Source organism: Pezoporus flaviventris, unplaced genomic scaffold, assembly GCF_033815535.1.
Source record: "Pezoporus flaviventris isolate CSIRO_AGI_PZ_B2104156 unplaced genomic scaffold, CSIRO_AGI_Pfla_v1 ptg000007l, whole genome shotgun sequence".
NCBI lineage: Eukaryota > Metazoa > Chordata > Aves > Psittaciformes > Psittacidae > Pezoporus > Pezoporus flaviventris.
This window is the reverse complement of record NW_026892555.1, coordinates 84,691,180-84,704,389: the sequence shown is the minus strand read 5'-3', so window position 1 is coordinate 84,704,389 and position 13,210 is coordinate 84,691,180. Positions and strand designations below refer to the sequence as shown.

Here is a 13,210-nt window from a genome sequence, read left to right as displayed (position 1 = left end):
TGAGCTGTGTGTCAATCTTTGTTACCCATGTCAGTGACCCATAGTTATGTTTGACAACTCTAAAGAATTAATTAGAAAAAAATGAAAGTATTTATCACTCAGCAGATTTTCTATCTTTTCCAGTGAAACTTCCACAGTTTTTTCCAATACTTTGCATTTTTAGAGGTTATTGGTTGTTTTCTCTTATGTGTTAGTGAAACAAAAAAGCTAAGTGCATAGCAGAACATATCTTTAGCTTGCAATAATTCCTAACAGGATGAAACACAAACCTGGGCTCACCTTTTCACTTTTCTTCTTGAGCAGGGCATCAGCTGTCGTCTCTGAGAAAATGTGCATTCTAAAAACATGTCCAGCTCCTTTTGTATAATCACCTGCCTTGCAGAGTTTACGTTTTTGAACATGGTGTTTTACACTCGAATTACGAATTACTAATGTTTTAACCTTCTCCACCAGAGGCCCTACAAGCTTCTGTAATCCAGAAACACTTTGCTCCAGTCCATCTAGTCTTTTAACCTGCTGCTCTGCATTCCTGTTCATATCAGAAAGAGATTTTTTCATTTTAAGGCAAAGCCTCTTCATGTCATTACTTCTCAGACTTTTGTTTCTTTCCATCCTTGATTCAGGTTCAGTTGTTTCCGCCTTTACAATCTCAATGTCTTTTTCAATGCAACAGATTTCTTGGGAAACGCTGTTAAGCTTCTTAAGAACACTGTCTTGCAGAATCAACAGCTTATCTATTTTCTGTTCAAGGGAGGCAAACTTCATATCCATGATGTTAAAACTTTCAGATGTGCTGACATCACTGCTTTCAACATGAAGAATCTGGGGGGGTTCCGTTCCATTATCAGGCCCTTGGGTTTGCAAAGCATTTGGATCAAATATTTTGGCCAAGTTGTTGACCATAGACGTAGAAGAGCTCTGCCTGCTGGATGTGCTCATTTTGCTGGATTGGATAGGGGAAGGAAATGCTCTGATGATCAGCTGCTTGAGGACAATATCAGTTGCAAAGGCTTCTCATCCAGACTGCTCAGATATACAGCCAAGTTTGGCAACTCCAGGTAAAACAATTTTTAAACTACTCTCATATATTTGACTAAAACAGAGGAAAAAGACACCCAAATTATTTAGGAAGAAAAAAGCCTTTGATCCTTTTTTTTTTCCTCATATATGTATCTATATATAATTTTAAATATATATATGTCAGTTTCCAAATAAAGTGAATATAGAAATGCATATCCTAAATGCACTCAGTTCAGTGACGTCAGCCCTAGCAGGGACTGAACTATTTGCACTGCAATGGAATTTGATAGCAAAAAGGCTACACGATACATGAGAAGTCTCTAAGGGTAGATGCTTTGGCAGTGGTGTTGTTGGTTTTCAAAAGTAGTATGAGTACGTAATGTGATCCCTGCTCTGAAGAGAATAAGGGTCCTTACAAGGACCTTAAATGCAACTGCTTGAAATTACTATGTCTTAAGGTGAGCTTTTCAGATGAAGACCTTTGTTGCTGGAAAAGCCTCATGTCAAGGAACAAGTCAATAGAGTTGTTAAAAAATGAATACAGTAAAGAAAGTAAAAGAATGAAGATATTTGAAAAACTCAGAGCCCCTTTCTCTACCCTGTATTTCAGTGACCACACAGCTAGCTTTTCATACACTAGCAATTCTCTTCATAGCATGTATCTTAATTTATTTCTGTATTTATTGAGACTGTACTAATTTGCCACAAATGAAGCTCTATGTTTTACTATTATCTGTATATATCTGGTCATACAAATTCACAAATACAAAGTTTGATAGAGAGAGTTCAGTTCTTTGCTTTGTTTGCCTGCCAGTAAACATCTCAAAACCAGTGATTAGTATTCATCACTCAGACAGTTGGTTTAAGCTTTGCTTTTGCAAAAGACCTTCATTTCTCTCAAAAAAAACAACATTGGACAAAGAAGAAATGTCATGACTGGGAACAGGATTCTCTCAGGCATAAGTCTGAGCTGTTGAACATTTTTCATGTTGGTTAGAAAAATAAAAACAGAATTACAGAAAGAATAAAACCAGAACTTCTCATCTCAAGTCAACTACACTCTACAAATGAACAAAAAGTAAACCGGTATGGATCATCTTGTGAAGAAATACAAAGAAAAGGCTGCCTTAGACAAATGACAGTCATAGATTGACCGACCACACATAGGTCAACCTGCACTTGCGCTGTACTTCTTACAGAAATCAACATGTAGTCAGCCAGCTCGTTGGAAAACAGCCAGACTACTACTCTACTGAAGGGATCATGAGCTTCTTTTGTGATCCCAGTGTATTACTTCTTTTGCCAACCCCAGTTTCTCCATCCTTTAAATGCAGAGCACGTGGGATAATTAAATAAAGCACATAGTGAGTTCTGAGTATTTAACACACAAAATAACCTTTCAAAATTTCATCTGTTCACTAAATGAAGAATATGAAAGGTCTTCTCTTTATTTTTAGGTGCCAAAGATGTCTTTTGGAGTCAATCACATCTGAAGTTTTCAAGTTTCCGAAAGCATTCTCCCACAGTCATTTATGGCTCAGCATGTGAGCAGTGTTGATAAGGTAATTCAGGAGGTTGCTCTCCAGTTACCACAAGTTAATACAGGAAAAAGGTTCCTAGGTACATTTGTCACCTTATGTTACTCTGAGTGAAAGGTGAACATGCATAACCATAAAACATGGACTGAAATCTGTTCTTTCTATAACAGACATTACCAAGAGTGATCATCATGTGTTATTGTGCACAGCATATTCACTGAGTGGATTGAAGGTTAAATGATTTTTAAATAGGAAATAGAATTGGGTGTTGGGGGGGGAAATTAAAAATGGGGATTTTAGGGATCCCTATTTCATGGGTAGAATAATATACAAGACAGCAGTTAAAAAAAAAGAAAAGAATCCCAAAGCAAAGATCATCATGACAGTTCTAGCAGAGAGCAGTTATGTTTGAATGCATTTGCCTTCTTCTGGTCATCTCTGTCAGAAGCATAAACTAAACCCTCCTGACAGTTTCACATCTGCAGAAGCCCCCGTTAGACATAAATGTCCAGGAGAGGTGTTTGCATGTCTGTAAAATAGCCAGATTTGAACAACCATTTATTTTTGATGAAACATCCCTGTAGGAGTTCACAGTGAGCTTCCCCCCTCTCCCTCACACTCATTACACAAAAAAAGGAGGTTAGTTAGACCTTGCCACCCATCCAGATAGGATTCTTGCTCTGGGGGTTTTCATAGGTGAAACCTGTCAGCCACAAGGATTCTTTCCAAAAGGAACACTATTTTGTAAAAATGAGAAAGGGGGAGGAATGTGACAGGACATACAGATAGCAGTGGTAAAATCATGTGTTATATTAGTGAACAGTCACATATGTTAAACATTTAGATCTCTCCTAACAGTTGTCTAGGGAAACATTATGTGAAATACCTCAAACCAATACTATAAACACTAATAAAAATTTTAAGCTCTGTGAGTTAAGATCCTATTATCAAGTAACATCTGTAAAGTCCTACTGATTTAGTATTATGCCACGACACACAAAAATGCCAGACACTTTTAAAATGTAGAAAGCAAACTAAAAATGATTCATTAAAAACTCATCAGTATGTATTAGTAGTTCTGTCTGAAGCTGAAGTGAACTGGAAGAAAGAACTGCTGGTTAGGGGCTAGAAAAGAAGAATAAATGAAAGAAAGTTAACATCAGCTTTTTGTCTGGGCTCAGAAAGCTCTTGCCAGTAACTTCTTCACAGCTGGGAATCTGTGAATCCTGCCTCCTGCTCTGGAAACTGGAAATAATCTTTCATATTCAGATAACTTTCAAAAGTTCAGTAAGAATGAATTAAGGGATAGTATTCCGCAAAAAATAGTATTATTTTAAGTATTGAACATTTATTTCTTTGGGCAGTGGATTATTACCACAGCCACTTTATGAAGTTGAATAATATTATATGCAAATAATTTGAAATATTTTTAATAACCAAATACCTGGACAGATTTTTTCTAATAACTGAATCTTATAGCAACTGTAACTATCATTAATGAAAAAAATAAGCCCATATAACAACTTTCTTATTTTCAACTCACAGATCCCTATAATGATCATTGGATTTGCCCAGCACCGAAACTGCTAAAAAGTCTGTTGAAAAATAAGGGTAAAGCTGCAGCAGTAGTTAACCTTCATGAATTGAAAACAAAGAAACACAACCGACCAAAATACTGTAGAAATTCCCCATATGCCTAGCACTGCTTAGTATTACATTCTGGAATATTAACACTAGACCACTCCACCATAGCAGTGACAATATCAGCCCAAAGGCTGACATTTTTGTACAAAGGTTTAACAAACACTTGCACTATACAGTATAGTGTTACTCAACTGTGAAATTGGATGGCATTTAATTACCTGCTGAAAGAGTTTTATTTCTTCCATACAATTGCTGCTTTTTTGCTGCTGAATTCTTTTAAGAACTACTGGTTTATATTTTAATGACTTAAGATCATCCTTATATACCACTCACTCACTTTTCTGCTGACTTTTCACTTATTTTTATTCCTTTCAGTGTCTATTTTGTGCCTTATATATCCCTGCCCCATATACCTGCAACTTCCATGTTCCTCTTCCTTCCTTAAAAAATAATCCTCTCCAGCGATCTTGACCATCTTCTTGTCTTCAGTACTTATCCTATGGTTCATCTGTATTCATCCCCTTAATAAAAACTCCACCATAAACTAAGAAATGGCAGGGAATATAGCCTACTTTTATGAAGTTCTAGTTCAAATTCATAATTCTAATACTGCATTTTTCACAAATAAGCAGAAATAAACCCCACCTTTTTCTGAAAATTTGATCAAGAGAGATGCAGATTTTGCCATAGAGAAGCACATTTTGTGGCCAGACTGGCCATAAGACCCAAAGAAAAGTTCCAATAATATCTTTTATATCTGAATGATCAATTATGCTTTACAGATAAATCATGTCTTTATATATTTCCCCATTGTGATAATGTTCATACACTGTAGACATCCCTAGCAAAGGCTGTCCCCTTTAATCATTTACAGGTAAGCTGTTTTTAGGAAGACCTTTATATCATTTACAGAATATTTCCATACACATCTCAGTAAGATTCAAATCTCAATAAACCTCAAACAAGAAACAGTTTTAGACTTGGAGAACAGGAAAGCCACTATCTAAAATAGTCTAGGATTGTTATATGCTAGTCACAGAGCAGAGAAATTACTGTACACAGTTGTGCACAAGTGAAAGTTAAAGCATGTCTGCTCTTTCTCTAGTACAAAACAACAGCTCCCTATGAAACAATACAAGCTTACAGCTGCTCTGTTCTGAAACAGATTAGAAAGCAAGCATGAAAGCTATGAACCAGATTCAGAAAGTCATGCTGTTTACTGAAAGTTCACAGACGTCCATGATGGTAAAACAGATAAAACCGTTCTCTTCCCTCTCCTCTCATCCCTCCCACCCTTTCCAACCAAAAAGCATCAACATGGATCAGGGAATTTATCCAGAACGATGCATTTCTACAATCAGCAGTCATGTTGGACTGTGGGGGCTGAAATAACTGTATGCCTAAGATTAAGTAACATACTGTGTCATAAGTGATACAACTTTATGGCACCCCTGGGGTCTGCCCAAAACACTAGTCTGGAACTCTGCTTAAGGTCAGAAAAGGAAACAGCTTTATACAGGACAGGAGCATACAGCAAGAAAAGTCTGGCACCGAACTTCATGAGGTAGGACTAGGGAATTTATTGCTCCACAGGGCTCTCTGCATGCAACTACTCTACGACCTGTTAATTAATTATGAATTCTGACTTCCTTTACTATAATGTCCCTGGTAGCCAAGTATCCTCGAGATACCCTAGTGATAAATGATGAGAGCAAGTCCCTGAAACAAACTGCAGAGAGATCCCAGTTACAGTTCAGCAATCAATCTGCAGATGCCATGTACTGACCTTTTAGATATATTGTCCCCTTCAAATTTTCAGCCTCTCTGCAAGCATTCATATGACCACTTTTTTCAGGAAAAAAATAAAAGTTAATTTATCTGTATATGTCTCTGTAGAAATTATCTAGATCTTTGAAGATGAAAATCACAGTGGAAAACACTACCTATGTTCTGGGGGCTAATACTCCTTGTACTCTGGAGCTCTGCAGATCTCTTTCATGTGGAAAAGAATTTGCACAGGAGAGGTAATGCCCTGCAAGCTGCATGGTGCAGCATTTATCTAGGCCAAGCCCAACTCACTCACACATGGCTTCCCACTATTAACGGGTTTCTTTGGGTGAAAAAGAACTGCACAGCCACCATAGTCAGCATCAGTCTGCTTAACAGCTGAAGTTCAAAGCACTTCACCACCAAAGTACACAATGTTCTTTCACTGTGGGTTGGTCCACACTATCATCACTTCCTGTGGTCAAGATATCACATCAAGGGTATCACCTCTGCTTAGCTGTCCCAAATTTACTATATGAAAAACAAAACAAACCTCAAAACCCAGAGTTTCTTACGACTGAAAAATACTGTGTGATAAATTACCCATTAATAGCCTAAAACTCTATTTCCAGGAAGCCTGTTTAAAGGAAAATTCCTGACTTTCTGAGGCTAAAGCAGAGGTGTCATAACTCTGAAACAGAGCAATGAAAGAAGTACTGTCTCCAGGTGCAGCAGGAGCTGTACCTCATTTCATCTGCTGGGTAGACTGGTTAAAATCTTTGGTTGCAATCCAAAACTTTCTGGCAGCTAGCATCCTGTATTAAAATTTATAAACCACGAAAGGCCTTTTCTTATAAAAAAGTTAATTCAGGATGGATAGGCTGAAAAGACTTGAAAGAGGCAGTCATCAGAAGTGGTTATATGGAAAATTGGATGTAAGTAACACCTTTCGCTCCATCAGGACATACTAAAAATACAGTAAATGTAATTTCAGTGAGAAAGGGAAACTGTATTGATTAAAAGATCTTTAAAAGAGCTGTGGAGAAGAGCCCCAAAGCTGCCTAGCCTGTTGGGAGGCAGAAGTTTTACAAAGGATGTATTATCTTTTCCAGAAGAAACATACTGATAGCTCAGCTTCCGTCAAGCTGCAAATCTTACCTACCCATAATATCAGAGCCCTGGTCAGATACAGTGGACATCCTCAGGGGTGGCTGCCTACTCGACAGGCAGTACCAATAGAAAGAGCAGTTGAAATCCACGTGTGTCTTGGGCTGTCAGTCTGTGATCACCCAGCTTTCTGAAACTAACCTTTAAAAAGTAAAGGCAATTATCTTTGGGTTTATTATGAGTTAACCTATTTTCTTTGCTGTAAGAATACTGCAAAGATAACACTGAGGCTAGTGAAGGCCCAGTATGGCAGCCAGGGGAATGTAGTGCTCTTCTGCAGAATTACTGCTGATTCATTTTCAGTTGTGGTGGGTTTGCTCCTGCTGCCGTCTACAGTAAGACCAGCTACAGGAGTGCAGAAGTGGGAAGGAAGGTTTGGGGTTTTCTGTTTGTTTGGTTTTTTTTAAATACCAGTAAACACTCTCCATGACTACTATTAGCCTATTTCTCCATCATATCCTCACTTCAAAATTATTTTATCCTGCTCCATTGCTAAGGCACTGCACCAAAACCAGGAACCCACTCATTCTGTAGGTGAGCCAGGACATTGGTTATTTATCCAGGCAGGCTCTGCTGAAGCAAGCATTTTTTTTTACCCGTATGACTGCAGCCAGAGTTGGAATTAAGCAGACTAAGTAAGTAAACCAGCAGAAAAAGCTGAATGTAGGAAATACCCTGATCCATCTTTTCTTCTTGAAAGTCTAGTGTCAAAAAAATTAAATAACTGGCACATTCGTATTCAGCATGAACGTCAGAATCCAGGACTGCTTAAAAGAAGGAAAAGCACCATGAGATGCACATACTGGAGACCAGTGTTTTTAGGGAAGAGGTAATTTGAGCTGTTTTTATTTGTGGTGTTGGCTAATTCTGGTGAATACTTGTTGATACTTCAAAAGATTGTATCTTTTTCCTGGCAAATTTCCATAGCATACCTTTATGCTTTGGGGATGAAGAATTCAAAGGAAGCTTGTTACATAAAATTAAACTTCTATATCAAAAAGCCCTAAAATCCAGGAAGTTAAGTATTACATTTTTTTTCCACTTTGATCTGCTTGTTTTGTATCAATGCAAATAGTTCATTCTGCTCAATTTCATATGACTGAATGGACGGACATGAAGTAAATAAAGGTCACAGAAATCTTCCTTCCTGTTTTCCTATCCTGCCCAGGGTGCACATACTAATAGCATGGCACTGGTGGATATTCTTAGAGCAGAAATGCCTTTTAGCTAAGTGTCTTCTTTTGTAGCTGTTTTCTTCCCCCTAGAATGTTCATTCCAAAATGAAACACAACAAGTTCTCAGCCTTCTAGATGAACTTTGAAAGCCATCAGAATTGCCACCTATTTTTGTCTCCTTTAACTCCCACATATTTCAACTAAATGATCACTCCAGATGCCCAGCCACCGGGCTGTAAAGATTAGCTATATTCATTGCCCAGCCTTTACAATCATCCTCTAAGGCAATTTTTCAATTTTCAATTGCCTGATGAGATGTAAAAAGTGTTATGGTACCTGGCAGGACACCACTATATAAACCAAGCTGAGATTCACCCAATATCTTCTTTAATAAAGCCTTTTTGTTTTAATTTATCAATTAATAGCTCGTCTTGAAAATTCCAAAAACATCAGTCTTGGCTTTAACGTTGTGAGAAATTTCAAATTAATCTATTTACAGGAAAAAAAAAAACAACAAAAAACAACAACAACTTAAAATATGTTTTGTGTGTGTTAAATATATTTGTATCACCACTTACACAAAAGCTGGGGAGAGAACTCTTGCTGACAATTACCTGTCTTTGCTAATTGAATAAAAGTCACTCAGAAGTCATCAACTTCTAAGGAAGGCTCTTATACCAGAGATTTCATAGAGTCTTTCTGTAGCTACATGCAAGCCTTTGAGTCAAGGGAGGACTTCCCTTGCAGATGCAGGGAGTCTGGGCAGAATTTACCTTGCAGATGCTTCTCTTGCCTTCAAGAGCCTGCCATAGCACTGGCAGATGCACCCCTGCACGCTTATGTCTTTTCTCCTGTGCTTTCACTTCAGTCTATGACACCCTTCAGGCAGTCTAGAATCAGCAAACATGCTTAAATGGAGCTGAGTGAGTAATACAAGGTAGGATGCGCTCAATGGGAAGAATCAGGAGTCCCGAGAAATTGAGTTGTTGTGAATGAGCTCCCGTTTAATATCCAGGAGGGTCCCCAAAACAGTAGTATGTGAGCAGATACTGCAGGGGAGAAACTCTGATATTGCACATTTTTCATCTTCTCAGTGCTCTTCTTGGGAAGCAGTGTTCCTTAAGGCAGGCCAGCAGTAAAATAACAGCTGCATCATACTGTAAAGAAGATGAGTTAGGTTTTTATTTCATAGAAATGCTTCAGGGAAACTGCTTTCAGAGGTCAGTTTGGGCATCTGATGAGCACAATGACCCAAAAGACACACAGCTGAATTACAGCACTTATAACTGAAACACTATTTCCCTACTTTGATGTGCAAGCTAAGTAAAATCATGTAAGATTTAAAGTTCTCAGCCTTTGGGCCAACTGGCTAAGCAAAAAGAGAGCTTCCTTTGGCCAGCCATAGCTTCTCCCAGACAGAAGTTTCTTTTCATAGAAATTTTATCAACATGTAATTCTGGATAAGGCTGCAGTTTGCATAAACAATAAAGTACACCAGTGTTACAGCAGTTGGCTAAATAAAACAGAGTCTGGCATTACTGACACATTAATATTCCACTGCTGAAACAGTGTGCTTCAGCCTGTAAATGCTGAAGAATCTTTTTTATTATTATTACTTTTTTCTTTTTTTTTTGGAAAAAAATACCTTATTAGCGCGACGCTGCCTGCCAAGAAGCCTCACCTCACTACCACATTGTATCACTTATACAATTGCAGTCCTACCTCTTAAACCCCTGATTTCATGCAACTATCAGAGTTTTCTCTTTCTTTTTTAACTTCCAGAAAGTGTGATGCAGTCTTTCATTAGACTTTGAAGAACTCCAGTAGTCAGCCTTTTTAGAGTCCAGAATGAAAGCCTTGTCTTAACAGAATGGCTTGCAAACAGCTTTAACTAGCTCACAAGTGTCAAAAGCCAGGTATTTTTTCCCAGAAAGTACAGAAGAACCAAACCAATGGACTCCATCTGCCTATTCTGGCTCAGCAGCTGTATCACTTCTTTGCTCACATTGTGCTTTCATGTTGTCAACTGCTCCAAATTAAACTTCAGTTACAGTGCACACCTGCAGGCTACTGAATTGGAGGCTTTAACTCTTTGCTAAGTCCATGCCATGGGATTCAGCACTATTTTTATGAGGAAGATTTTAAGCTAAAGACACCAGAACTGAAGTATGATCCACTTAGGAAGGAACTTTCATACAGGCGGCCAGAGCAGGTGCAAGGCAACCTTTCCTGACAGCAGTCATGTTTTCGGTATGCTTCAACATCTGATATCATTATGTGCATCCAGAAGTGTTTCTGACCACTCTTTCAAAGGTCTTTGGGGAAAAGTTTTGCCTGCGGATCAGGCAGGTGAAAACAACTGCTGCTATGTTGTAGGAGTGGGAACCTTTCAGAAGCTGAAGAGGTCATCCTCTGAGCAACTCATGCAGGACACCAGCTGCACGCACTGGTAAACAAACCTAGTTTCTTGGAGAATCAGGTGGTCAGAGCAAGCACTTCCCTCAGGAGAGCCTCAGTGCTCACCTAGAAGCTTGTCCAGCAAAAAGGAAGAGAGGCAAGAGTTTGTACCCTTACCCTTTCCACTTGCCCCATGTAGTTGGCCCAATCACTAATTGGATTTCTTATCTCATCTGAGAACAGAAAATGGGGTGACAATATTTAGTCAGCATGGTCTGCCTGCACCCATAACTTCCCTCTGCTCCTGCTATAGGTTAACTCTAACTTTGCATTGTTAAAATACAAGGAAAAAGGGAACAGAAATGTTAGGACCCTTGTGGCCTTGTACAGATGACCACAGTGAACATCCTGTGTTAGGCAGCGGTATAACATTTAATAAAACCCCATGAATAGGAAAATGTAAGAAAATTCGCATTCCCTAGAAGCCAGATCTTTTGCATTTCTTCATGTGTTTTCAGACTAAACTGTTACCTACTTTATGTATTAAAAAAAAAAAAACAACAGACAAACAAAGCAACATAATAATGCTTAGAATAAGTTTGCTGTATTTATGTTAATGAAAGATCAGATCTGGATTCCAGAGTGTCTAGTGACTCTGGTTCTAGGACAGGGAAACATGAGAAGAGCAGTCCTGTTATGAAACAAACTCTCCTCTTACCTCAAAGGCCTTCTCCTCTCTTCCCCTGACCTATCCTCATCTGCTCACTTCTTCTATTTACAGAACTCCATTAACGTTACTCGCTCTAATCTGATCACAAGATTTTGGGCTCCATGCAGAAGCCGCCTGGCCAATGTCCATGGCCTCTGCCTTGTGGAAGGGCAGAGTGGAGGATCAAAATGGTTCCTTCTCACCTCACACAGCTGGCGGAAGCTTATTTTATAGGCACTTTTTTACCCTTTTAAATTCTGTCAAAACTTTGGGATTACAGATACAAGTCACACCCTATCACCTATCTGAAGGGAATATATACATAGATAAAGCCCGAATTATACTCCTGTCCAGACTTCCTCTCCTCCTCAGCAGGACAGCCAGCTATTAGTACTATAACAGTAGTTAAAACTGGACATAAACACAAGGAAAAGAACATCTAAACCACATAAATCTCAACTCTAGTCATCTAAAAGATGTTTAGTTCAAGGTAAGCATCCTCTATAGTCAAGGGATAGAAAAAGTGAGCAATGTCTACAGGACAGTTCAACCCCGTGTTACAACGGATGACAAATGGGAGGAATTATCTCTGGTGGTACTTCTCTCCCTCCTGACTAAAGGAGGAGACCAGCTACAATTAGATACCTAGGTTTACAAGGGCTATGGGCAAGGGCTAAGGCTAATCTCACCTTTCGCCCTCACTTAGAAAACGGTTGTAACTATGCATAGACAACAGTCCATCATCATTATAGAAACCTGAATTATAACTTTCAGCATTGTTAAAATTATGTCTGCCCTTGTCCTGGGCAAGAGCCAGTCCTGTAACCCTGCTCCTTCTGAACTGTTGGGGTAGGTTCCAATTAAGAGAGAACAATAACACCTTCTATTCTCATCTCAAAACATCAAGTCTTTGATTTTGTGAGTAGATGCAGCGGGTGGTATTTCTGTCATGACTCCTATCAATGTATCTCTTCTGAATGTTGCTTGGAGAACTGGCATCAGCAGGAATCATGAATTAGACCTTGCCCTAAGGGTATGAAATGCTTGAGGGCTGACCAGAAATCACACATTATTACCTCACTCTGCCTACACAACATGAGCATTGCAAAAGGATTATTCCTTTCAAAATATCTGATTTTCACTGTTTGGAAAGGCAATCTTCATGAGCTGGAAAAAAAAACATGTTCTTTGGAAAGGTAGGGCAATTTCACACAGCACTCTCACTTTGCAATCAGGCCAGGCTGTTCAGGTTCTTGTTAGTCTGCTCAGCTGGTTTTATGGCCTCATAAACCAGTTAATTCCTCTCTCACACTTGCTCTCTTTTTCTTTTTGTATTTTTTAAAGAAATACGCTGTTTCTAACTAATGATTTTGCCTTAATCTCAATACTCACTGAAAAGTCATACATACGCTGAAAGTATTTTCATGGCTCTGGAAAATTGTGATTGCTGTGACAAGATGAATGGGGAATGACTGACTGCAATTGCTCCTGGTGCAGGAGGATGAAGACACTCAACACAGGTATTGCACACCAGTTTCAAATGAGAAAGAGCAGATTCTCACACTAATTACTCGTTGTGGAGCTTACTGCCAAAGGATATTGTGAGGACAGTGGGGTAAATGGAGAGGTAAAAAGGCACTGGAGAAAATTACAAAGGATAGCTTCATTGGCAGCAACAGTGAAAATGTAACTACTGGCCATAGGCTGCTGTACTACTGTCTGAAGCTAAGAGGGTCTCACCAGGAAAGAATCTCACCTCATGTTCCCCAATTTTAGATACTGCTGCTAGCCAC

The 13,210-nt window shown here is 38.9% G+C and overlaps 1 protein-coding gene across 5 annotated transcripts in view; it reads right to left on the bottom strand.

The window, feature by feature from the left end:
* The window catches only part of MYLK4 (myosin light chain kinase family member 4), a 58,590-nt gene that overhangs the window by 32,462 nt on the left and 12,918 nt on the right, over window positions 1-13,210 (bottom strand). For 3 of the 5 annotated variants that reach the window (XM_061449309.1, XM_061449308.1, XM_061449310.1), the window contains exon 1: window positions 280-1,124. The exons of 1 other annotated variant lie outside the window; for it this stretch is intronic. In XM_061449309.1, coding sequence (XP_061305293.1) covers window positions 280-939 — 660 coding nt within the window. In that variant the 5' untranslated portion in view covers window positions 940-1,124. Of the gene's footprint in view, window positions 1-279; window positions 1,126-13,210 lie in introns of those variants that run through there. One more of the 5 variants, XM_061449312.1, reaches the window with a different exon arrangement.